This window comes from Tubulanus polymorphus, chromosome 2 (genome assembly GCF_964204645.1).
Source record: "Tubulanus polymorphus chromosome 2, tnTubPoly1.2, whole genome shotgun sequence".
In the NCBI taxonomy this organism is placed as follows: domain Eukaryota; kingdom Metazoa; phylum Nemertea; class Palaeonemertea; order Tubulaniformes; family Tubulanidae; genus Tubulanus; species Tubulanus polymorphus.
In genome coordinates, this window is record NC_134026.1 from 6,629,708 (window position 1) to 6,656,797 (window position 27,090).

The window sequence follows — 27,090 nt, forward strand, 5'->3', positions numbered from 1 at the left end:
ACAGTTTTCTATGAACGCCTGTCACAGTCCACACCATATATCATTTATCATTGGTAGGTCAAATTAGATTGGAGAAACCCAATTGGTGGGATCAAAGAACCATCTCAACCTATATCACTGTCTCAGTGTCCCATGAATCAAACGTTTGGCCTTGCATGTGATAGCGTTGTCAAGGCTAGAGACCTCAAATGCTATATTCGCGAGTCTCCACATGTGATAGTTTGGGGACTTCACGCGGATTGTGAAATACAGGGCTGCAAATGTTCATACAAAGTGAATTTGCCAAACGTTGAAAATCCGGCCATATTGCAGGCTTTGAGAAATGAAATCGCTTCACTCAAACGAAAACTAGATAATACAATAACCAGTCACAACGCACTGAAGGACAGCATCAAACAGCATTATGATAACTTTGAAAACCGGTTCGAACAAATACAACTGAATAATATCGATGAATCAACTCAACAAATGCCAAAGCAATCTGGAAAGTAGAGTAGAATATGACGTCACATGAGTAGAAACAGAAGAACCTAAACGGGTGATGACGTCACTGGTGGAATTAATGACCGTCACCCCACGCAATGCTATCAGTTTTTACTGACTTTCGCCAATGCTTTCATCTAGCCATCGCTGTGCACACACGTTTTAATTGCGTGTATAATGATACGTATAGAAGAAGAAACTGTCACTGTACATTATAAATGTAACTGGAGTAACCGTTATTGTATAACTGTAAATTGTTTATTTTTTGTATCCTGTGCCCGAAAAAATTTGTATAATTTCTGGAGCACAATAAATTAAATCTGAATCTTCGCCCAATTACAACCATATTATATTTAGGATGTGTACATCACAAATTTAGGATGTGTACATCACGATTTTCACGTATATCGGCCCGTGTTTTTATGTTTTTCAAAATTAATTCTCGTGCGATAATTCAAAACTTTCAACGTTTATGAATACTGAAAGTTCTAGGATAAAGTCGAAATATCTAAAAAAAACTAACTCAAGGAAACTTTGGGCTCATTTTTCCAATTTCTTAGTACAAGGGGTTGGACTGGCATTCCTTCGTCGATCCCATCAAAATGATTTTCTACGAAGACTATACCTGACCCCACACGATGGGCATGGATTTAACCGTCTTATGCAGAGGTCCAGTGTTTGAGTCCGCTTCATGCAATACATTTCTTTATCGCCGAATTCGTTCTTTTCATCAATATTTTGGTTTGTTAAATACAGTACCGGTACGCATATTTCTTTTCTTGTTCAAAATGTTCATAATGATTTGTTATTCCTTGGAGTAATCATTTCTTAACAATACTCCGAGGTTAGTCTAAATGAAATAGGTTTAGAAATGAATACGTAAGTTATCTCAAGCAAATACGCTAACAACATGAAAGAATCCCCCATTTCTGGACAGCAAGGGCGATCTAGGAAAATTGAAAGCCGGACTAGAAGAAATAAAAGAAAAGGCATTTCTCAGATAAACCAGCCAAGTAGCGGGATCAAAAGATGTTAAGACATTTTTTGAAAATACATAGATTCTAAAAGAAGAAAATTCCGAGATGCACCACCCCTTCGATTCCCTGCCGCAGGGATTCGAACCTGGTGGCACTTATGATACTGCGACGGTCGCGCGCGGATGCCAAGCTGTTTCATGACCTTGTTTCATTAGGTCAAAGATGGCGACCCGTGGAGCCGGTGGATCTGTCATCAACCGTACCACATTTGAACACGAAATTGCCATGTCTTATAACGGACGAAAAGTAAACGTTTGGTCGAATTCACGAAATCGCGAAAGACAAATACAGAAATATTATTACGACCCGTTGTTTGATCTGAAACCTGAATTGTGTGATTCAAGTAATTCTGTATTACAACTGGTGATAACGTTGTGGAGCGAGGAACTGGAGACTGCGGTTGAAAAGAAAATTAAAGAATTGTACGGGGATGAAATTAAACTGGTTTTACAAATGATACCCATCGATACGGTAAGTAAGTTCGAACTCAGCTTGAGACCGACACAGTCCAGTCGAATATCATCTAATAATTGCTTTATTTATTTGTTAGGTGAAACTAGACTGGATAAACCCACCTGGTGGGATCAAAGTACACGTGGATCCTATATCACTGAGTCATTGTCCGATGAATCAACTGTTTTTAGTTTCATGCGATAATGCTGACAAGGCTACAGCCTTCAAACAGTGTTTGCGCGATATGCCACACGTGCTAATTTGGAAGCTTCATCTGAATTGTTTGCGACAGGGCTTCAATTATAGATACAAAGTGAATTTACCAATCCTTGAAAATCCGGCATTAACGAAAAGTGTGAGAAACGAAATTGTCTCTTTAAAACGACAGATTGATAATAGGACGACAAAAGCCAGTCACAACGCACTGAAGGACAGCATCAAACAGCATCACGATAACTTTGAAAACCGGTTCAACCAAATACAACAGAATATTGATAAATTAAGCCAACAAATGCCAAAGAAGAAGATAAGAAATAGTGACATCACAGGATCAGTAGAGAAACAGTGCGAGAAACTGGATAAATCAAATGGAATATGATGTCACTTCAAAAAAGAAGAAAGAACCAATAGCAGACCCAGCATCAAAGGGGTACAGTTAACCAGTAATTTGTTATCAATTTAAGATTTAATGAAATAAAGCTCATCAGATTAACTGTTTTATTCAAAATGGGGTTCTTCGTTTAAACAATTTAAACGTGTAGGGCTGGCAAGTGGGTAAACTACCTATTGTTTTTTATTTGTAATTTGCCAAGATACACATAAAACCAGTCCTCAAATTATATTGAATGCAGTCTTTGGATAGAATTAGAGGTTTTTATTGCAAACGTTTTTATACACTATTTTTGGTTGGCACAAACTTCATGCAATAAGCAAAATCGACACCAAAAATAACAAACTGGTATTTCTTTTATCAATTCGATTTTAAAACAAAAATAAATATTTCGAAATCAGTTTCAATTGCAAAAAATAACCCATTGTTACAAATATAATCTGCTATCAACGTTATTTAGTCGGAATATAATCAGGCAATATGTCAGAGGTTCTTCACTGTTAGTCATGTTTTATGAAGATATCACATGAACTGCATATCAATTTGGCATGGACGGAAAACAGCAATCAATTTTATTAATTCCCCTCGAACTTTTAGCGAATTTACACCAATCAGATCCTACACCAGATTGAAGAAACATTAACCAACATTTATCTTAACCCTTTCAGTGCCGACTAATTAACACCCTATAGTGCTGGACATAATTTGAAAATTTTGAAAAATTCCACCCTAATGTGTTGAATAAGAGGAATACCACTATAGTGTGTCTACACCGCAGTGCAGTGTATCGTTAGTTACTAATATTTCATATGTTTGACAGGTGCTGCCATTCAATAGAGCTAAAAACTAATTACATCAATACACTGCAGTACGGTGTGCTAGCAAAATACATCACTGATTTATACACCGCACTGAAAGGGTTAATTTAAGTACGTGATATCAAGTTAAATAGTACGTTTAGTATGTTAACACCTCCTTTGGTTTTAGTAATATGAGCACTATGTTGACTATAAAGTTTAGAATCTTTATACAATTGTCTTTAAAGAGTATCTTTTATAATAATGGTCACCATTGAGATGAAAATTTCAGTGGGAAAAATTGATATGGAAGAAAATGAAAAAATCCTAAAAGTAATAATCAGTTAACGTATCAAAAACTGGTTTTTACACATAAACAAGCAGCCTATCAGCTGATACAGCTCCGCTGTTATATGGCAAGATTTTACAAGGACCACCTACACAGCACTCTAAAGAGTTCAAATCCAGAAAACGGCTCTATATCTTTTTAGGCCTTGGCCGATAGTATCATACGTACCAAGCTTTGTCAAAATCAGATAATGATTGTAGGACTAGTAGCAAATGCATGATTTTACAAGTGTGACCTGTACAGCGCCTACTAGATATCAGATTGGGAAAATGGCTCAATTACATTTAGCCCATGACCAAATATCCGTCAAGATTGGATAATAATTGTAGGACAAGTAGTGATTTAAAGATTTTACAAGAGCCACCCGTACAGCATCCCCTAGAGATTAAATTTGGAAAACCGCTCTATAAGTTTTTAGCCCTTGGCCCATAGTATCTACATACCAAGTTTGGTCAAGATTAGAAAAGAACTGTAGCACTAGTAGCAAACTGGAGCAAAAGTTGGACGGACGGACAGACAGATGACGACGGATAATCACTATCAGCTCTGCTGACTTTCAGTCACAGCGGAGCTAAAAACTTCAATAAAGACTAACATACAGATTGTGTGAAGATACCCATGCCAAGATCAGTGTTCTCCAATGGGGATTTTAGAGAGGCAACCACCCCTGTTATATCTGCTGCCCCTGAATTTAATTTTCATCGAAGGTGACTCCAAACCACTGAGCAAAAGCTTTACAATTAAGCATCTGGCAACAACCAACAGCATAAGGAGAACACTGCAGCAGGGCTAGTTACAGCCATAGCTTGATAGCCTGATCATCTTAGTTCGTACGGCTATCTGACAACTTTTCTTAAGATTTAACCATTTTTAAAAGCAAATCGCAACTGAACAACGTAGCATAAACTGGGCCCTGGTCTCGACTACGAATTGAGCCCTCTTTGACCTATAGATACATACAATTTACAGCTGTTTTGATGCCCTTTTAAAGACAGAAACCTCAACAGACACTTTTATCATCAACATGAAAACATTTTATCGAATACAAAATTATCGACTAAAAATTGTCATATCCATCATAGTTAATCTCTTTAACTGAGATATTCTTATACGAAATGCAATCATACAATCTACATCAGTGACAATATAATAACATAGAACCAGAAGCACCGTAGAAAGAATCCGTACAGAATGGCTAAAATATATTTTCTATAAAACAGCAGAAAAGATTTATTGTGAATGATTTTTCTAGGGTTTATTTCATCGTTCCCACTGCGTCGTCGTACGAAGGAGGAGCCATCGAAGGAGCTGTGGGCTGAGGAGCTCCAGGAGGAAGATAACTGAAAATACAGACATTGATAATCATTATCACAAACCGATTAGACATTATTACCCGTATTGAAACCTTGTGCTCATCAACATATTTCTGAGAACGAATAAATGCCAAGAAATACAGCAAATTCAAAAATTGAAAATACAATTCACAAGATTCATAAAGCCATGGTTTTCAAATTGGCTAATGTCCAGATAGGTGGGACAACCATAATGCAGGCCCATAGCCAGCCAATTTTCATGGAAAGTGGAACTTTTTGTAAAGTGCCCATGCATCAGTCGGGTCCTGAGGGTACTCGCATGGAAAATTATTTTCTAAGTTCTAGCATGTTTGGGGTGAAAATTTTGAACGAAAACAAATGAAAAAGTGTTACCCATGAGTGAATCTTTTGAAATCGATGCTCAAATTTTCCGGCATCAGGACTTAACTTCATCAATGAGCAGGGGATGAGGGTTGGTTGGAAGCCACACAGGCATGTTATGTACCGTAGATGACTTCGTAAATTGAATTGTAAATACAAATTGGGACTCAAAAACAGCAACAAATTTTCTTATGACCTTAACTGAATTCAACTAGTTCTCAAAGCGACAATATAAAGGATAATTTGTATGATTTGTAGAGGTTTATTATTATGAGACTTACCTATTCTGTGCAGGATTATAAGGCGGAGGATAGTGAACTGGATCTACAGTAAACGGCAGTCCACCATTAGTTGCACTTGTATTATCAGTAGGTATCGGATAGGCTGAATCAGGAGGAGGGTAAGGACTATTTTGATATTGAGTTGTAGGAGGGTATTGCTGAGGTTGTGGCGGTCCGTATGGATTGTACGCAGGTTGTGGTCCCGCTGGTCCGGTTATTACAGTAGTGGCACCCAACGTTCCAACACTGTTTTCCTGTTCAAAATACAAATAAAATTGCATAATTCAACAAAATAAGTTCATATTCAGCTGCATCTTTTTATCTCCCTGATTTAGTACCATAACTTGTTGCCTATTCTAGATTTCTTCTTGCGATATCAAGAATCAATAACTATGTAGCCATTCAAGGTTATATTTACAGATGCTGGGATATCGGATGATCTAAGCTACTATTCACCCCCAAACTTTTACTACGAGCCCCTGTGAGTTAGCCTTATAAGTAGAGCCATTCAGCTTCGAGTGAAACCTATAAGATCATAACCGTTCCACAGTACGTTTCACTCTACTCCGGTTTTGAAAATTACCTTATTCATCTAAGTAAAAATCCAAAAAAGAACCATGAAACAGGGTCCTGGGTACACTGGAACCTTATAATGAACTCGGATACAACGATTCATCGGATACAAAAAATATAGAATTTCGTCCCAAGTAAGAACATTTGATTAATTTCACACCGGACATAACAAACTATCGGTTTAAACAAACATATTTTCTGGTCCCATGACATTCGCTGTAACAAGGTTCCACTGTATTTGGACTAGTCCCAGTATCTGGTTCCGAAATTTTGTTCAACTTGGTAGAGCTAAAAAAAGGTTCATTTCCAATGAAACCCTCTCCAGGATTCAATTATCAGTTATCAGGTTAACATTTAGACCCAAGATTGAAAATGAACTAATTGTAACTTAACAGAGGTCAATAATAGCCGTGAACCTGTAAAACCAGTAGTTCCATCAGATTAATAAGAATCGATTATTCGAACCTGAGCTGCTTGCATTTTCTTCTTAGTAACAATACACAGTATGATTCCGATGACGAGGACACTGATACCAAAAAACAGAAGGATTGGACCGACAACCTTGTAGCCATTGTAACTGAAAACAAACAGTAAAATGACGACAAAATAATCCATGAATTACTACATGAATACAGTGAAACTTTCTTGTTGATGCCCTAAATGACAACACTTTGTAAATTGAATTCGAAATACAAATTTGGACAAATAATAGACACAACTTCAGTAGTGTGACGATTTAACCGAGTTTGAATGTATGACATATTCTGATACTGACCTGCTATTGAAAAATGGATCGTCCCACGGACTTTGTCTGTTATAACCCAATGCCGTTAACGTTATACCAGGAAATAGCAAGAACACACCGAACATGACGCACGCCACAGAACAGAATCCTATACACCCTGCAACCTGAAAACTGCCTCCCCCAAAAGTTAACCCCCCTCCACCGCTGTGGTGATGTCTGCCATGTCTTCTTCCTCCTGTAAAGTGATGTCTTGCGTGGTGATGTGTCCTATGGTGGGATCTGTGTCCACGGCTACGACGAGGCATTTTGATATATCAGACCTAGTAGGGTTAAAAAAGAGTATCAAACAATCAGATAGTCAATAACCTGTCAGTGATTTAATAGTTTCACAATCGCATATTTTCACTGGTATAAGCAGCCCATCCGATTAGCTTACCACCAACGATTAGGTAACTAACTAACAATCAGACTGAGAGGCTTCTATTCACAAGTGAGAAGCCACAGCCTCTGCATCGGGATCCGCGCAATTATTCCAATGCTGAGCAGACGGTGGCACGTGCTACTGTCGCAAAAATCTCGTGCCCTCTTTCTCATGCCCAAAGTAGAAAGGGGCACATTGATTTTAAACAAAAAGCACATAATTCTTCATGATTTTGTCTTTATTTCCTGGAAACTACATCTCAATGCAGTTAATTTGCTAGAAAGCACTTCGTGTCAGGACTTAAATTGCTCGGAAATCCCAGCAAAAAGGCAGATTTTCAAAATTTCAGAATGCCCTTTTTATTTCAAAACGCCATTTTTCTTTCAAAATGCCATTTCTATAAGTTGCGCTACCCTCGACAGTGGTCCCTGAATCCGCCCTAGTCAGTAACCTGTTTGTGGTTAAGTTTCACAATCGGATATTTTCACAAACCACAAGGTTTAAGCACATCCAATTATAGAAAGCTTACCACCAATGATTAGAACTAACTATAGAGACGGAGCAGTGGAGTGAGAGACCAGGCCCTGGCCAGCACAGGCACTGTGTGTGGTGGCAGCAGTATCACTAATCAGTAATTAAGTAGGTCTATCTTGATTTTTAGTTAATTTCATATTCGATATTCATGAACATTTTGGTTTCCATAGACAAGTGGCTGTCTAATATCAATTAGTCGACAAAAACCCACAATAAAAAATAAAAACTATTTGATAGTAGTTAGTTTGACGTTTCGACTCAAATCTATGAGCCATTTTCAAAAACTGTTTTTGAAAATGGCTGGCTCATAGAAACGACAACGTCAAACTAACTTTCAAAATTCAAATAGTTTTTATTTTTTATTGTGGGTTTTTGTCGACTAATTCATGAACATCATTTAGATAGCTTTCTTGAATAGTAACTTTCTTACTAAAGTAACTTACTACTGCGACAGAATTTAAATTATCATTTACCCGTTACTTGACGATTGTTGTTGCTTTTTTATCACAAAAATGACAAGAATTCTGAACGGAAGTAAACATTTAGCTCCACACGACCTTTTAGTTAAAGTACAAGTATCGCTCGCAAGTCGAAATTTGGGTTCGATTCCTGAATTCATAATGCAGATATATGGAATTCTGCAAGGGTCATACGACTTACGACTTACGTTTTACAAAATACATTTAACGACTTACTACTTCCTTCAAGATGTTACGACCTACGTTTTACGAGTTACATCTTACATCGAGCATGAAGGCGCGTTATTCAACCGGACTTCGTCTTCGATAGATTTCGCTCTGAAATAAATGGCAATTAATTGCAGCTGTCAACTGAACGATTGCTCTCATTAGTATTTTCTATAGTGTTTTATTCAAATGTATATATCATCCATCCTCGCTTGCCAGGGGTCCAGTATCACTCCCAAACTCGCTTCCACCAGCCCCCTGGCCTCACGAAGCGTAATTTCATTACTGGCGCTGTTGCGCATGACGTCATATATCGATTTGCGAAATACTTCCTTGTTCGGTAAAACGTTCGCTGATTGGTCCATTTAACGGGAAAACCAACAGAAGTCTACTGTCGGTTTGTTACAAGCGCTGTGATTGGTACGACCGGATTCTGGTCGGCTAGTAACGACTCCAACGACTCGTGAGGTCAAGGGGTTCGGAGTACAGCTTTAGCGTAGTGGGTTCGAATCCCTTGACGGGTGAAGATGTATATCACCATGCATATAGTCTAAGATCTAAGTTGTGTTTGTTCATTTAAACAATTAGTTTATTATGTTGTAAATTTTCTATGTGTAATAATCTGTAAATCATGTGTTCTCCGGGTCTGAGTGTAAATAAATAGATATATAAATGAATAAATTGTAACCGAATAGGCCAGGCACAGTAACCGACTGGCTCTCCGGGCCAGATTTTTCTCACAACGGCTGCGCCAGACAATATACCGCCGCTCAGTACTGGTCTACAGCTTGGCCTCCCTAACGCACGGGCCGGGCCAAATAACTTCGTCGGAGATCCCCTCTACACGTCGTGCCTCCTATCGATTCTAGGTGGGTCTTCGGGTCCAATCGTCCTTAACTTGAAGGCGATCATCAACAACTCGGAATCCTTTCTTTCCATGGTAGCGCGTCCTCGTTCCAAGGTTGTTCCCGAAACAGGTCGAACTGACTCAGACTCAGATATCCACTCAAAATAAGACATAAGACCGTTATTCGTGAAAAATTAACGATTGCCATGTTTATTCAGCTCAACAACGGATTAAAAGAACAGGGTGTTGCTCGTCACTCAAGATCAAAGCAATCTCCCAATACTCGTAATAAAATATGTGTACTCTCGAAAATCCCCAGGAACAAGGGACGTTTATAACATTTATAACTGGCCCTTAGGCATAACGACGGCTCGTAGAACTAATCATGTTCCACGGATATAATATTGTACGATGGCGCGATTAGGCTCACACCCAAAAATGAGAGAGAGAGAGAGAAAAAGGGGGGGGGTTTGAACTATGAGAGTCAAATAATTAAAAGGCTTGAGTCCGAAGCGGAAATGTCGGTGACGATGAGCAGATCCCAATATCTGAACCCGGCCAAGGACCGACTCGATAATGCCTCCTCTTGAACTACCACTACAGGGATTCTTCATCTTGGTTGGAATTCGCCTTCACTGGTGGTCCGACGCAGGGACTGATCAGTTCCCTGGTCCGCCCTTCTTTCTTCGGGACACTCATCTCTGGTCCTCTTAGGCAGTAAGACATCAAGGGGAGACTTGGTTTCGACCTGGACTACCACTGGCAGCATGGTTGATCGTCACCCGACAAATTCCGAAACTCAAGGGGGGTCAAGTGACCCAACGAAATAAAATACCGTCAAAAAATGATATTCCCTCACCCTTCTCTCTCAACTCAGTTTTAAGGAAAATACTAAGGACCGCACGCGAAATCGCCCGCGGAAATAAATGCAACGAGGCCTAGGCGACCCCGAATAAAATTCGACTCTACAACGATGCATTGCATAAATGGTTGAAACGCGAGGCGGATATAGCCGAAACGGTTAGGTCCCGCCGGCGCATTACTAAAGTCAAACGGCTTAGCTGCCCGATTATCTTCTAACTCGAATTATAACTCAAGCGTGAGGTATTTCGAGCGACTGGGAGACAGAGAGGAATAGTCCTCGCTGTGCCCCAGTCCCAGCATCACAATGATGTGGAAACTCGTTAGAATAATACCTAATGTCCGTATTTTAATACTAGAGGGATCGATCGTCGATCGATAATACTTCTCGTGGAATAGGACGGGTAATGCCCCATGATTAAGGCGATTAATGCTTAAGGAGGGGAGGGAAGAAATCGGCGACAGTGCCAGCACCCGACTGGAACTCAGTCTCTGCAGATTCTCGTCTAACGGCTGACCGGCAGACCCCATTCTTCGTTCTCTTCGCTTTTCCGTGGACCAATATACCATTCCCGTAGGTGGTCAAACCATCGACATCAGACGTCCTCTCCGGACCCGGCAAATCCCGTAGGCGGCTGAACCATCCGCACCAATAACCCTCGTCGTCTTCAATAGCCTAGCTATCTGGACCGTCAACGGACTGAGACCAAAATAACCTACCCAAACCAGTCACAAAATCCACCAAAAATCGCCAAAATCCACCCACCCGGGACGGGAATTACCTTCGGTAGAGCTTTAAACAAGGGCTGTCGTTGGAGACGACCTAATAGTATCGCAGTGATGATTGGCGAATACTACAGAAGTTTAGAATAACATGGCGGGCCGGGGACAATCAGGACCTCGCGGCACGGAAACAATAACAAATACCAATAATAAAAGCAACGTAATTCAATCACATCCCCCCGAGGAAAGGAAACCCGGTCCCCGTCGGGACGCGGGAGGTAGGCCTACAACTTGCTTACATTGTAACTTGGAATATAGTATTCGTTGGTTAGAGAGAGCTAAATTGAACCATGCGAGTGGTCGACGCTCAGGTCAGAATCCCAAACTAACGCGCTGCCCGCCTTATATAGGGCTCGTTGTCCCCGCGTTGTCCTGATTGGCTACCCGCCTTTGTCCCCGCTACGCTCCAATAGGTTGAAAATCACGTGGTACGGCGTGACGTCACGATCACGCGTGACTGACCGCCGTCCACGACGTCGCTCGATCGGAACCTACAAGCATAGATTTATTTATACGAACTCCGGTCCGAGTCGAGCATTAAAAACTCCGAAAAGAAAAAGATTTATTATCAAGAGAATATTTAACTTCCAATTAGTTACAAAAAAATGTAGTTCACCGAAAGAGGGAGCACTCAAGCGGTCGGCACCGCGGAGTACCAAATTGAACCGGCCCGAATCCGGGCGCTACTCGACTTCACTAGAGCGGAATTCATATGTCACAATATAACATCGTTAGGATATAAATACGAACGTATTGGTAAGAAGATTTAAGACGTACTGATGTGCTTTAAGTGCATTTTGATTTCTTTGAACTACTGGTTCCGCCGAATAGTTATAAGACGGTAAGACAACATAGTCTGAGTAAAATCCCCCAACGAACACAACTCGACTGGACGCGAGCTGAGTTCGTCCCGCAACGCAGTAAGAAAGGTAACCAGGTTATAAACGGGAATAAAGGATAAGGAAATTTAATAATTGGTGCTATTTTAAGGATCTATAAATATTAGACGCTATCTGTGGCGATACATGAGGGATTCAAAACTGGCGCTCTGGCCCGGTTATAAAACTGCTATGCAGGCAAGAAAGTGATTTAAATTTGGCGCCTATAACATCATCACGGAATTTCCGCTACAAAATAAACTAAGCGGATGTCCCGAGTTCGAACCCAGTAGGCCTAATAGACTGGTTACCGGTCTCTATATTCAATTAGAATATTGAATGGGACGGACAACCAGTCTAACCCAGTAACTGCAGCTGATTCAGTGGTCCTGACCTGATGCTGAAAAGATGATGTACCTGGGTGTCGCAGGTTCGAAGCCAAATAACTGATACTGATTCAGAATGATCTTGTAGTGATGCTGAATAGAAGATAGGTGTCCGACGGGGATATCAATACGAATACGAATACGAATACGAATATTTATTATACTCCAACCATTCCCATGGTATATGGCGGAGAAAGCAGTATTCACATTATATTATACAAAAACAGTAGATAAAAGCACTTTGAAACATAAAAAACGTTATTTACAACATACTTTTTACACACTACCGGCGGGATCTATATACATCAAGATTCCAAAAGGTATCTAAATTTAGGTAACTTTCACACAGAATTCGGTAAGTAATTTACAGTCAAAAATGAAATGTAGTTCGTCGCCTAAAATGTTACAGGTGGGGCATAATCTATCGGTTCTCGGTAGATGGAGGTTTGGCAATTTATTTACAGGTAAGAGATAAGACCCAATCCAGAACTGGAATAAACCGGTCACTGTCATCAAGTCGATTTATATAGTTTTCAAATTTAATATCCTTCTTATATTGTCTAGAATTAATGTTATAACGGGTTATTATTTAGCCTAAATTCTGTCTCTTGCACATGCTGATCACGGAGTATACGGTGTAATTGTTTTGGAGAAGTCCTAGAGTTTACCATAGATTATTGTGTCCAGATATACGAAAGGCCACAGTCATCAAAAGTTTTCTTAATAAATAACATCAAGAAATACAAATCAAAAGATCTTATAGAGAATTGAACTAAGTTGGTTTACTGCGCGTAGCGAAAAAGTCTTCAATATCGTTTAAGAATAGGTAAATAAGATACGTGATAGATTTTCACCTTATCTTAAACCTCTATCTGCAGCAAAATATTGTGATGTGTTACCGTTAAGATTTCTGACGTGATCGCCATCTATTGGAATTTGGCTGAACCGACTAGACAGCTCTTATTTCTCACCGACTTTTCTTGAATTTGCTGAAATCACACTCGCCATCTGATGGATTTATATGTAACTACAGTCTAATGATGGTTATATCCACCAGATGGCGAGTGTGATTTTCACGGATTAAAGAAGAGTCAGCGAGACAAGTAAGAGCAGTCTAGACAGTTCAGCCAAATTCCAATAGATGGCGATCATAGCATCATTGCTAAACCTGGGTTCGAATCCAGAAATCACTGCTTCCGATTTTAAGTCCTGATGCTGGATAGATGAACAGGGGTGCCCGTGTTCGATCCTTGAGTAGACAGCAACAGCAACATTGTCTATTTATTTCGCATTATTTTACAAAACTTTTTAACAATTGCTTATTTATTTTACGAAGGCATTTTAATTTAAAACGAAAATAACGTAAGTCATCACAAGATGCTTTCACTTTCTGCTTTAAGAAGTAAAAACACACCCGCCTTGTTGAGAAAGTATTTGGTATTGCATCAATTGAAACCTCGCATACCAGGGTAAGAATCCTCGCGTGCCAGGGTACGAATCATCGCGTGCCAGGGTAAGAATCCTCGCGAGGGGGCTACACGCGATGTGCCGAACTACAGTTTCACGAACACGATCAACTTTTTAACTAAATTTTGTGAAGAAATCAATGTGTGTTTAAGCGACAATTGAGGACAAGTCTCACAAAAGATCAACCCCTGGGAAGGCCAAGTAGTAGACCTGTTCTTTGTAGTTCTTAGGCTAAACAAAAGTGATACCTTGTTTCTCCGCAGCGGCCGGGTCATTTTTGTAAAATATAAAATTTATAAACAGTTCATTTCTATAGCGGCCGGGTCTGTTATGGTGAAATTGATCACGATTTTAAAAAAAGTAATGTATAGGGTAGGTAGGCAGCCGGCCGGGTCAACATTTAAGCTCAGCAGAGCGGAGAAACAAGGTATCAATTTTTTTGGCCTTATGTTAATCGTATCTGTGAAACAGTACTACTACCCTAGTACGAGGATTTGGGTTTTTGATGCGAGGGCTTCAGCTTTTTTTAGACGCTGCAGTTTCGCACACTAACTAAATGGCGAGTACGGCATTGTATTCAGTTCGAGTCCAGTTTCACGAAGAAAGGATGAATCAATTTAAGAGTTAAGCTATGTTCATGAAACTGGGTCCACGTGAACCGTTTCACATAACCGGTACAAACGGTCAACCGCAATTGAATGTTTGAACGCAATTGGTTTGTGAAACTGGACCCTCGGCTCAATTTCTTAAAAAACTTTACTCAATTCGAGTTAACCGCCTCAATAAATGAGTAAAATCATTGCTATGAAACTGAACCAGTGGGATGTGACGCACTTAGTGTGAAAATGCTGGCGTCTGTATTCATAATTAGAACAACACAGACAATTCATCTTTATTTCAAATAAAACAGTAACGTTAGTTCGCACGAAATATTATAGTCCCGTAAAGAAAACCTGTCGATATTTCAACTTTTTGGTTTCAATGATTGTGGGACTTAACAGTCATACAAAAATGTCCATTTAACAAAAAAATAATGCCCATTTACTATATCACACAAGTTTAAAAATTTACAAATTCAAGTTTTGGTTTCATTGATTGAGTGACTTAAAATATGTCCATTTACAGTATACATGTGTATCATAAAAATCTAATACAAAACCAGACCAATGAAACCGGGTCCCGAGGTACAAACAATTACAAACTAATGCAGTTACATGGAGTGCGTAAATTATCTCATGCCCTTGATCCATCTCAGAAAGCCCATCATTAGGGTTTTCTCTAATTCCCTCAATTGTGATTACGGTAGCTTGGCGAGGCAGAAAACCCATTATCGTTGCTTTGCAGCTATATTCAATCCAAAATTAAACTAAATAATTTTCAGTAAAAATTAAAACGGACTTTACACAAATTTAAAAGGTTTAGAATACAAGACGATGGTCTCTAGAGAAACTCCTAAATGTTAAGTCTGAAGAAATAACTAAAACAGGGAAAAATAGAGAGGGAAAAATAAGTTAATTGAGAAAAGTAAAGCTGGAGGGTGTTAAGTGCTTAGGTTGATAAGTTTTGTTATTTTAGGCATAGGTTGTTCTAGTTATTTCTTCATTTCGTTTAATTATTTTTTTAATTCAGATTCTTGATAAATAAATTACGCCTCTAAACTTTTAAATTTGCATATTGCGGGATTTAAATATATTCTATGCTCGAGTCAGGCAAAATCTACGTTACAGCTTTGAGAGACAAATCATGGGATAACTCTATTGTTTTTATGGATATGTGATACGCAGTCCATGAAACCATCACATACAGAACAACAGTGGCCTACCCGTGCCGGCCAGCACAATATAATACCGGTAATATATTTGACTTTAAACTTTAAAATTGCAGATCTCAGAAGTGGCAGCATATCAATCTCCAGGTAGATGGCTAGTCCCTGTCTCTGTCAAATGGCATAATTGTCCCCACTTTGTCCTAAAATAAGAGAGAAAACTGCAAATATTACATCCAAAATGTTCGATTGAATTAACTATGAAGTGGGAATTGTATTCATGAAATATTTCGGACACTAGAATTTATAATTACCTTATTAAATTCTAGACAATTCAACACCATTATTCACTCTTTGATCAGTTTTCAAATTGTTCTATTGGACAAATTTCATGCTGCAATAAATCATTATACTATGAAAAGAATTAGCAATGTATTAAGAAAATTATAGCAGTCAGAAATTGGGGCTAAATTCTATAAGTACTCTAGTAGCTCATGAGTAACCTGTCTGTGGTTTAGTTTCACGATTGGATATTTTCATACATCCGATTATAAAAAGCTTACCACCAACGATTAGGTAACTAGGGGTTTTTGTATATGCACTTTCAGGTCCAGAGTTTAACTCTTCAGAAATCAAATAATTAGAGGTCTAAAAAATTACAATTTTTGGAACTAAAGTTTGTATTTCCCAGTAGTACTTACCCTTTCCTATGGTTTTTGCCAATATTTTTCTAAATTTGGATTGATTGCCAATGGTTTTTCTATACGACCCGGCCCTGCGGTATTGCATTTAGCCACCGGCGAAATCCGCCATCTTTTTACATCAGCTATGCGGGGCAGGTGGGCGGGATTCCCACCATAGGAAAGGGTAAGTACTACTCGGAAATACAAATTTTAGTTCCAAAAATTGTAATATTTCCGTCGAGTACTGTACCCTTTCCTATGGTTTTTGCTAGACTAGCCTAGCACAAGGATGGTGGGAAAGGTAGATAGAAAAACCACCGCTCAAACGCAAGGTAGGAGGGAAAAAGAGAGCACTTACCCAAGCACGGAATGGAGCACTGTAGCACAGGGAAGACCGGTTGGCCACAGTGAGTCCATCCAGCTCAGGGGCCCCCCCCCAGAATTTTGCGAAATTAATACTTGCAGATATGAACCCAAACTATGTACAAGGATACACCCCCTGTGATCCTGATAATGCAACATAAATATTCTACACTAAAGGGTCCGATCGGAAAGAACGGACACCTTGAGTCATGACAACAGGACCAAGTGAAGCTAATGAGCCTAACTGGCCTGAAACATCCCGTAAATAAAATGACGTGAATGTCGATGGAGAATTCCAAAAGGCGGCCCGACAGACTTCCTCCAACGGAGCACCCGAAAAGGCTGCACAGGAAGTAGCCATAGACCTCACTTGATGAGAAACCACTCCCTCCGAGGAAAGATTCTCCTTCAATAAAATGTCCTTGATCAGTGAAGAGACCCATCGGGCCACTGTGTCCCGCGAAATATCACCCTTTAGGTGATCCAGCAGCGGAATAAATAACCGCTCCTGTGAACCCCTCCGTGAAGCAGAGCAATCTAAATAGAAACACAACGCCCGCACAGGACATAAAGTCCTGTCCGGGATGCCCGGTTCCACTCGATGTTTTAGGGCTTCAATTCGCCATTGACGCCCAACCGAGCCTGGTCGTTGGTTCTTTGCCAAAAATTCCAAAGCAGGCCCCAGCGAAACAAATTCCTTCGCTGGCCCAAAGACAATATGACCTTGTCGGACTGAAAGCGCATGAATCTCAGAGCGACGGGCCGAGCAAGCCAAGAACAGCAAAAATACAGTCTTTTTTGACAAATTTGCAAATGACGCTGCCGAAAGAGGTTCAAATGGAGCCTCCATTAACTTCTTCAAAATTACAGACAGATCCCGTGGTGGAACTGTCCTTGGTATCCTAGGCCGGGAAATAGAAAACCCTGCAACCAGCTGGGATATCCGATGATCCCATGCTACATATGGCCATCCAGAAGCACGCAATGTATGAGAAATCGCGGAGCGGTAACCTTTAATAGTTATGACCTGCAAACCTTTTACTACAAATAGGTGCAGTAAAAAATCTGCCAATTGAGCTACAGAGGGTGAGCATGGATCAATTTCCCCTGCAGCACACCAATCCGCAAAATGACTCCATTTGGCATCGTAAATGGTACTTGTTGATGGCCGCTTAGATCCTGCGATAAAGGAGGCAGCCTGTTCTGAAAAGCCTGAAGCTGACAAGGATCGCTGGACAATGGCCAGGCGAGCAGATTTAACCACTGGCTGTTTGGATGATGCCGAAAGTTCCCCTGAGACAGAAGCGATGGGCAAATTCGGAAGAATCCTGGGGTTGTCGCACAGTAGGTTGAGAAGTGGTAGGAACCATTTCTGAGCCGGCCAACATGGTGCTACCAGAACTATGTTGCAATTGACTGATCTCTCTATTTGATCCAGTAAGCGCGGCAGGACTGGTGTGGGCGGGAACGCATACGCATGCATCCCCGACCAGTCCAGAGAGAAGGCATCGACCCCCCACGCTTCCGCGTCTGGAAACGGGGACACAAACAGAGGACACCTCCGATAGAACCGGGTGGCAAACAGATCCAGCAGCGGATTGCCAAACATGCCCCGAACCCGTTTAGCTACTTCTTGGTGGAGAACCCATTCTGTCGCAATAGCCTGACCTCGACAAGACAGAGCATCGGCCATCACGTTCCTTTTCCCTGCTAAATGTGCCACAGTCAGGGACACGCCCTTTGTCTGGCACCAAAGAAGAATTTTGGCCGACAGACCTGTGAGGGTTTCTGAGTGAGTGCCCCCTTGGTTCTGAAGGTAAGCCCTCACATTTGAATTGTCTGTGGCTAACCAAACGTGGTGGCCCTCCACTCTCCTGTGAAAGAACTTCAGGGCCTTCCACACGGCCAGCATTTCTAGGAAATTTATGTGGTTGGTGGCCTCGTAGCGAGACCATCTCCCGGCTTTGACTCGGTTCTCCAGATGTGCCCCCCATCCTTGGTGACTGGCATCCGTGAATACACGAACTGGAGCCTCTAACGGGGCTAGTGACACCCCGAGCCGAAGATTCGTAGTTGCCGCCCACCACTGAAGATCCGGACTTAGATCGGTTGGAGGTACGGGAATCAAGGTCTCCCAGTTGCCCTTCGACTGAGACCAGAAGACCTTCCAATATTGTTGCAAGCGCCTGCTTCTGAGGCGGCCTAAGGGCACCACCAGACCCATGGAGCTGATGGAGCCTAGAAGCCGTGACCAGTAACGAGCTGTTCTCGGGGTTGTGGACACTCCCGCTACAGCTTCTTGAAGTTTGGCTACTCGAGCCATAGACGGAAAGACTTTGCCGATTCGGAGATCGAAGTCCATGCCGAGATAAGTGAACTGTTGGGCCGGCGTCAACTGAGATTTTTCCCTGTTTACGCGGAACCCTAGCTGATGGACTAAGTCCAAGACTGAGGTCATTGCCTCCCGACATTCCTGAGCCGAATTCGTGACTATTAACCAGTCGTCGAGGTAAACGAACAGTCGAACACCCCTTGACTGAAGTACCTTCTGAACTGACTTGACCAACTTGGTGAAAACCCACGGGGCCGTACTGAGGCTAAATGGAAGAGACCTGAATTGGAACTGGCGGCCTTTCCATTTTATCCTGAGAAATCGCCGAGATTTTGGGTGAATTGGAACCTGAAAGTAAGCATCTTTCAGGTCCAAAGAAGCCGCCCATTGACCCGGACGGAGCCCTTGAATCACGTCCTTGGGCTTGGTCATCCGGAACCTTGGAATGTCTAGGTGCCGATTGAGGGATGACAGATCTATCACTGTCCGTTGACCCCCTGTGGCCTTTGGTACCATGAATATTCGAGAAAACCAGCTGGGAGAAGTTTAGTTGCAAACTGGTTCTATCGCTCCCTTCTCGGCCAATTCCTTGAGAGCCGGAGAGATTAAGGCCTCCTGACCTGGTTTTGGCCGCATGTCGGGAGGTGACCTCATCAGGCGCGGCCGCCTTAGGAAACGGAGACGGTAGCCACGAGAGATGACCCGGGAGGGCCAACCGTCCCCAAAAAGGTCAGACCAGTGGGTTGCTGCCTGCTGCAGACAACCTCCCACTGGTCCCAAGAATTCATTTCGAGTTTTTCCGAAAGGAAGAGCCCCTTTTTGGAGCCTTCCCCTTGCCTCGATACGAACCGGAACTGTTACGACCGGACGAGGCTTGACACGATTGTTGAAGTTGCGCGCTAGTTCTCCAACTGGCATCCGAAGCCGCCTGAGAAAGCGCTGAAGTTTGAGATGGTCCTGTTTGCGTCCGTGCCGAACCTTGCGCCGCCGACGTCGGACCAGAACGCTTTTTCCACGGAGTTCGGGGGTTGGACTTGGCCTGAACCTCCCGAATCTTCCTCAGCTCAGCGGAAACCGGAGCGCACCAACCGGAGAAGAGACGTGAAGATGTCCCCAATGGGGCTCTCAGCAAAGCACTGGACACCATATCCAGTAGACGAGTTTTGGAACTGGGAGTTAATCACTGACTGACGGGAGGCTAACACAAGATTAGCCTGACCCCGAACCGACAACGGAATTACATGCGAAACAGACCGAGCCAAAGATTGGATAATCCGGTCCATTCCCTCCAGTTTTAGGGCAACTGACTCTGGGTCGGAGCCCGCATGAACCGATGCCCGACCCGGACCGGTACCGACCGAACCGGGCCGTTCGCGACTACCGCGGCGCGCGCTCGGTTCCGAACATGTAGTCCGAACCGGCCGAACCGACCTAACCGGTGAACGACCAGAGACCGGTGAATGAACGGAGACCGGTGCCGGTGAACCAGCGTTCCTCCCCGGTGAACGGAGTTGGGAAGCCGATCGTACCTGAACGACTGGTGACCGCTCCGCTTTACGATAAGAAACAGGATTAGAAACGTCGGTTGGCACGTCGGCCGAAACCGACGAATCCCTGCTAACTCGACGACGATCTCTTAGTTTAAAAGCCTTATCGGCCCGAAGCCAAAGGTCCTCGGACCACACCTCGCAAATCTTGCAAGGATTGCTCCTTGCACATATTTGACCGGATTTGCGCCTGCACGACGCACACGAATCGTGGTTGTCCCAGGCACCAAACAAATGCCCGCATGCCTCCCCGCCACGATGTTGACCCTTAGGAGGGGGTGGCATAATTATCTGTTACAAATCAAAACAATTCAATTCAATCAAATTATATTTGAAAAATAGAAACCAGGGATAACCCCCAAACCGAACGGACTCACCGTTATGAGAGTGAAAACTCCCTAATATCCTAATTCCCAGATTTTTACGGCGAAAAAATCCAACGCGTTCTACTGCGAGAACGCCAAGGAAAAAGATGGCGGATTTCGCCGGTGGCTAAATGCAATACCGCAGGGCCGGGTCGTATAGAAAAACCATTGGCGATCAATCCAAATTTAGAAAAATATTGGCAAAAACCATAGGAAAGGGTACAGTACTCGACGGAAATACAATTTTGGGTTGGTGTCATATTTTTCATTGAGGCCAAAATGGCCGAATTGGCAACACCCCTATATTGCTAGGCCCTCTATACCTGCAGTGCACATATGTATCTCCATAACCGTTAGTTCTAGAGGGTCAAATGACCACTCAAATTCGCAGACAGGCTGTAATATGGGGGTTTGTAATACATTTATTATATGACCAAAAAATAATACTTTTCAAGATATTTCACAAAAACTGATTTCAAGGGTATTGATATATAAACTAGGGGTCCAGGGACACCATGCCCACTTGGGAAGTGGTTTCCAATGCTCAACAATCTAACAATTTCAATATTCAACGCCCCCTGGTGACCATATACAAAAACCAATGACCTTGAAACTCACTACAATCATAGAACATGTCAGCTGCTACAATTTTGTAATTGATTGTGATAACAATATATGCCTTGTTATCAAGGGATCATTCATTTATTACGTACGCATTAAATTTGAATTTTTCAACCCCCCCTCCCCCTCTGTACGCAAAATCGGCCATTTTTTCATATACATTAAGCATTACAGTACGCAATTGCACTTACCCCTCCCCTAATGCGTACGTAATAAATGAATGACCCCCAATCTAATATGGAAATACTAAGTAATTCTACCATTCAATGCCCCTGGTGACCATATGCAAAACCCAATGACCTTGAAACTCACCACAATAATAGAACATGTCATAAACTACAACTTTGCAATTGATCATGGTAACAAAATATGCCTAGGTACCAATCTAATAAGGAAATACTAAGTTATTCTACTATTCAACGCCCCCTGGTGACCATATAGAATAACCAATGTCCTTAAAACTCATCACAATCATAGACAATGTCATGAGCTATAACTTTGCGATTGATTGTGGTAACAAAATATGCTTAGGTATCAATATAATCTGGAAAAACTTTTTTCCACCTACGAATGAGTACTGATGATACCAAGATGGCCGCCAATTACGTCATAATTGGCCGATCAAAAATTCCTGGCTCAGGTATAAAACATCCCTTTCCAAAGAATACCCTTCACAAATTGCAATGAGAAATGGCAAACCAGTAGGAAGCTACACGACTCAGAATTTGGGCCAAAATTGACATTTTTGGGCACTAAAAAGGTCATAGGTCAGCCACCTTGATTCCAATCGACCCAATTTTTCTTATGGTGATGGGTCCTTGGGGGATTCAAATATATACGAAAGATCAAGGTAATTGATATAAGTGTCTTCAAAATTTCCCTCAAAAAGTGTAAAAAGTGCTGATTTTGACGAAACACAATGGCTGCCAGTCAGCCATCTTGATTGTGACAGGGCCAGTTTTTGGGCTGAAGATGTGTCTAGGGTAGATACATGTACAAACCAAATATCAAGACATTACCTTGAAGCATCTTCAAAACTTCCCAAAATAACTGGATTCCATCTACGGATGGACAGACGACGGACGAAAAGCAAACGCAATAGCCCGCTGGGACTAAAGTCCCAAGTGGGCTAAAAATCACGCATGCAGTTCTTATGTAGCAATAAGGTCAGAAGATCTTATTGTTGTCATTGATTTTTTACATGGTCTGAATGAACCTGGTAGACAAAAGGCAGACTCACAGTTTAAAATGGGTTTATATTTACAATTTTTAGAGATTAGGGTCGGCATATAGGCTGGCCCACAAAATTCCAAAGTTGTACCCTAGAGGTCCTGATATTGCCAATGCTTCCCTCCAGAATGACCTAAATCGCATCTCGTCATGGGCAAAGCGTTGGTGCTGGTTGCTCAAAGGTAGGTTAAGATAACCAGAGGCTTAACTACTGGTTAAGAACTTAACCACTGGTTAAGAACTTAACCACCGGTTAGTTAACCACTAGTTAAATTCAGTTGCTTAAAACCTCCGTTAGGTTGTGGTTTGCTAACCGGTGGTTAAAGTTAATTTATCCACTGGTTAGCCTCTTTTTCATTTGCCCAGCCTCACTTTATATGACCATAATTTTCTAGATATAAATTCTTCCTGCCGTTTTTGTAATGCCAAATAAGACTGTAAGCATTTCCTAAGTAACGTAAAAATAATTGTCAGTACTGCTAAATTCATAGAGGCAAATCTATATTCTATATAACCTTAGCTTACTTGGGATATAAGTAAGAGTATTTTTCTGTGTGCACTCTTATGTCTGTAATTAACTTGGTTTTTAACTTCGTTTGTATCCCTTCTCACCCTGATTTTGACTTGATCTGTTTAATAAGAACTTGTTCATTGGTATTGCTATTGCTCTTAATAACTAATACAATTTAACGAAATAAAGTCATATGCCAACCCTAATCTTTAATAAAGGACCAATGGTCCAGTGGCTTCAAACTGGTGTGAAGTAAAAAATCTGTCACGTATAGGCTACCGGTACGCAAAAATTCATTTCATTGAAATTAAACGAGGAAAAAATATATATAAAAGGACTCAATTTTGGTCAGTGTGAACTTTCAATAACTGACTTGAAGAGTGTGAAATCTTCGAAAAATTGATTATGGGAATTTATGTCTCAACAAATGTTCATAATTATAATACATCCCTAGAACGACGTAAAACAACTAAAACTATGAGTAATTTATGTCTCAACAAATGTTCATAATTATAATACATCCCTAGAATGACGTAAAACAATTAAAACTATGAGTGACCCGTTAAAATACGGTACAAACTTAGTGAGAGCCAGGGTTTCATCAGAGGTTTTTCATTAACATATGGAACCAATTAGGACAGAAGCTCTCAAGTTCTTCAAATTTGAGGCATAAAGTTTATCGACTGGGTTTTAATAATTTCACGATAGGATTGCTTTAAGTAGCTTACATCTTCACTCAGACAAATCGTTGTTATGCGCGACCTACACTGTGGCGTGCGTTATCTTTAACTGATAAGGCTGGCTTATGTCGACAAGCAAGGCAAAGCCTACCTAGACAACTGAGTTAATCGCCGATTAGCAGCAACTAGCGGCCTACGAGAGGCCGCCAGTCTAGTATTGTGTTTTCACATGTTTAATTTTGGACAGTTAAAGATGCTGCAGAGTGCTCAAATAAATCGAATTTTTGACACTCTTTGGTAAATTTATCAAAAAATATGAAACCCATGGCTTTCAACTTTGCGCACCACAAAGAGACACAAATTACGAAATATATTTTCGCTTAATCCGTTCGCCCGTTAGTGGTGAAATGACAGGCTACCGAAATAGCTTTGAGCGTAGTGTATTATGATTATCAATCTGCCAGACCGTTGACATAGGCTAGCCAAGCTAGGCGAGCCAAAAATTGTAAATATGAACCCATTATAAACTGCGAGTCTGCCTTTTGTCTACTAGGTTCATTCAGACAATGTAACAAGAGCCCCAAGGGGCACAATGGCCAGCCTGTCAGATTTGCTTTTTATAAATGATGTAATCTGTGGGTTATATTTATCAATATACACTCCCTGCTCAATATCATTTACATAGTAAAATCGTGTGTTAACACAGACAGCAGGAACGAATGTAATATAGAAATACTAAGTTATTGTATTGTTCAACGCCCCCTGGTGGCCATAAAAAAAACCAATGAGCTTGAAACTCACCTCGATCATAGAACATGTCATGAGCAACAACTTTCCAATTGATTATAGTAGCAAAATATGCTTAAGTATCAATTATGATGTGGAAAAACTTTTTTTCCACCTACGAATGAGTACTGATGACCCCAAGATGGCTGCCAAGTGCGTCATAATTGCCTGGTCAAAAATACCCTCTCGGATATAAAAGATCCCTTTCCAAAGAATACCCATTACAAATTGCAATGAAACATGGCGCACCATTAGAAAGCTACAGTACTCAGAATTCAGGCCAAAATTGACATTTTTGGGAACAAAAAAGGTCACAGTACGGCCATCTTGAGTCCGATCGACTCAATTTTTCTCATGCCGATGGGCCCTCGGGGGATACAAATATATACGAATGATCAAGGTTATTGATAAAAGTGTCTTCAAAATTTCCCTCGAAAACTTCAAAAATGTGTAAAAAGTGCTGATTTTGGCGAACAACAATGGCTGCCAGTCGGCCATCTTGAATCTGACAGGGCCAGTTTTTGGCCTGAAGATGTGTCTAGGGTAGATACACGTATAAAACAAATATCAAGACATTACCTTGAAGCGTCTTCAAAACTTTGGAACTCTCACGAACTATCTAGATGGTTATCTCTCGACCTCAATAGCTTCAAGACCCATCTCAAAACAACTTTGTTCCATGCAGCATACCATTAACTCTCGGAAAGCGAATTGTATTTAACATTTTTTGGCAGAATAAAATTTGATTGAATTTTCAATTCGGGCACATGGCTAATTAGCATATCAAGGTCATACACCCGATTTGGTAAAGCCTTTTTTTCGCGAACCTTGCGCAATTGTCAAGGATGAATTTTCTGTAGAGCAAATAAAAATTCCTCCCAAACACCAAATCAACTAAAGATTTCATAGAAATCGATCTTGAAATACAATTTTAAATCTTAAAATAAAACCCGGAAGTAAAACAGTAGACGATACCGCGGATTCACGTGAACACCTGATTTCTGTAAACGAAATGTTGGTTGTGACAAAATTGTTCAGACGGTTTTAGGTGGTAATAAGTACGGAAACGTAACGACCATGGTCGACTTATTCGATGAAATCAGGCCTATGTGATATCCAAATTTTGACTTTTTTATTCTCCAGACCTCCCTGATATAGAAATAAAAAAGTTTGGTGGTACGAAAGTGCAATCACAGCGCCGACGGGGACAGAGCCGTGTCAGAGATCGGCGGAGTGAAAATTGAGGTGGACGAACACGAAGAAGTAGGCTATTGCGCTACTTGAATCACGAAAACTCCAGGCGCGGCCCCGACGCTTTTCGTTGATTAAGTAATACAAATATCATGCAATGGGTTTTCACAATCTACCGCTGGTATTTACCGGATTTCAATATCACTCCAAAATTCAAAGAAACCTCGAAATATCGAACCGGAACACTTCCGGTAGATATCCGCGGCTGCCCAACCAGGAAACTTATTTGTTTTAATAGATATTGATAGGATCCATCATCTTCACCCGTCAAGGGATTCGAACCCACTAAGCTAAAGCCATGCCAGAATCGGGTCGGGCCAATCACAGCGCTTGTAACAAACCACATTAGGTTTCTGTGGAATTTCCCAGTAAATGGGCCAATCAGCGAAAACGTAGCGAACGCGGAAGTATTGTCGCTTGTTGATACATGACGTCATGCGCAAAAGCGCCAGTAATGAAATCGCGATAATTCACGTGAACAGCTGCTGATATTTTCAGATAAACCAATCACAGGGAAGACACAACTTCCTGATTGGCTGATAAAAATTGAAATTTTCCCGATTTAACTTTCGTGAAAAATGCAGAAAACATTTTTATGAGACCCTATTTCAAAATTCTGCTCGCTACGATTCCGAGAATGGATTACGCTTAAATACGTGATTTGTTCGAATATGCCCTCACTTGGCAAGCAAAAGAGCCTTTTGTGTGGAAACCATGTCATTTAAATTCGCTCCATTTGTATAGTAATAGGCTCAGCCTACGGCTGGCCTAAAAAACCAATGACAACAATAAGATCTCACCTTATTAATACAATTGCATTTTTGTATATCAATACCCTTGAAATCAGTCTTTATGTAATATCTTGGAAAGTATGACTTTTTGGTGATATAAATGTATTACCAACCCCCATAATACAGCCTTTCTGCGAATTTTGAGTGGTCATTTGACCCTATAAGGACTAACGGTTATGGAGATACATATGTGCAGGTATATAGGGCCTAGCGATATAACGGGGCGTTGCCAGTTCGGCCATTTTCGCCTCAATGAGAAACATGACACAACACAAAATTG

At 41.2% G+C, this 27,090-nt stretch overlaps 1 protein-coding gene and 1 long non-coding RNA gene across 5 annotated transcripts; both read right to left on the reverse strand.

The window, feature by feature from the left end:
* Positions 1-2,832: 2,832 nt before the first annotated feature.
* LOC141900367 (uncharacterized) lies at positions 2,833-8,763 on the reverse strand. Of its 4 annotated transcripts, none has more exons than XM_074787233.1 (5): positions 8,673-8,763; positions 7,053-7,342; positions 6,743-6,854; positions 5,705-5,958; positions 2,833-5,069 (listed from the first exon to the last, which is right to left on the reverse strand). In XM_074787233.1, exons 2-5 carry the CDS (start codon positions 7,325-7,327, stop codon positions 4,985-4,987), a joined length of 726 nt encoding a protein of 241 aa, XP_074643334.1. In that variant the 5' UTR covers positions 7,328-7,342; positions 8,673-8,763; the 3' UTR covers positions 2,833-4,984. The 4 variants fall into 4 exon arrangements, with proteins under 4 accessions (XP_074643334.1, XP_074643332.1, XP_074643333.1 ...); XM_074787231.1 differs by lacking the exon at positions 8,673-8,763 and adding an exon at positions 8,451-8,504; XM_074787232.1 differs by lacking the exon at positions 8,673-8,763 and adding an exon at positions 8,421-8,480.
* A 7,041-nt stretch (positions 8,764-15,804) lies between these two features.
* On the reverse strand, positions 15,805-26,169 carry LOC141900753 (uncharacterized). Its single transcript, XR_012618761.1, has 3 exons — positions 26,149-26,169; positions 15,965-16,044; positions 15,805-15,853 (listed from the first exon to the last, which is right to left on the reverse strand). It is a non-coding gene; the product is annotated as an uncharacterized LOC141900753 (long non-coding RNA).
* Between the last annotated feature and the right edge of the window lie 921 nt (positions 26,170-27,090).

Bases quoted from the DNA above. Each gene is read 5' to 3' on its own strand.
- LOC141900367 (XM_074787233.1), bottom strand. From the start codon at position 7,327: ATGCCTCGTCGTAGCCGTGGACACAGATCCCACCATAGGACACATCAC. The intron at 6,855-7,052 runs GTCAGTATCAGA...GTTTGTTTTCAG, and splicing joins GATCCATTTTTCAATAGCAG to TTACAATGGCTACAAGGTTG. The intron at 5,959-6,742 runs GTTCGAATAATC...TATTTTGAACAG, and splicing joins AGAAAATGCAAGCAGCTCAG to GAAAACAGTGTTGGAACGTT.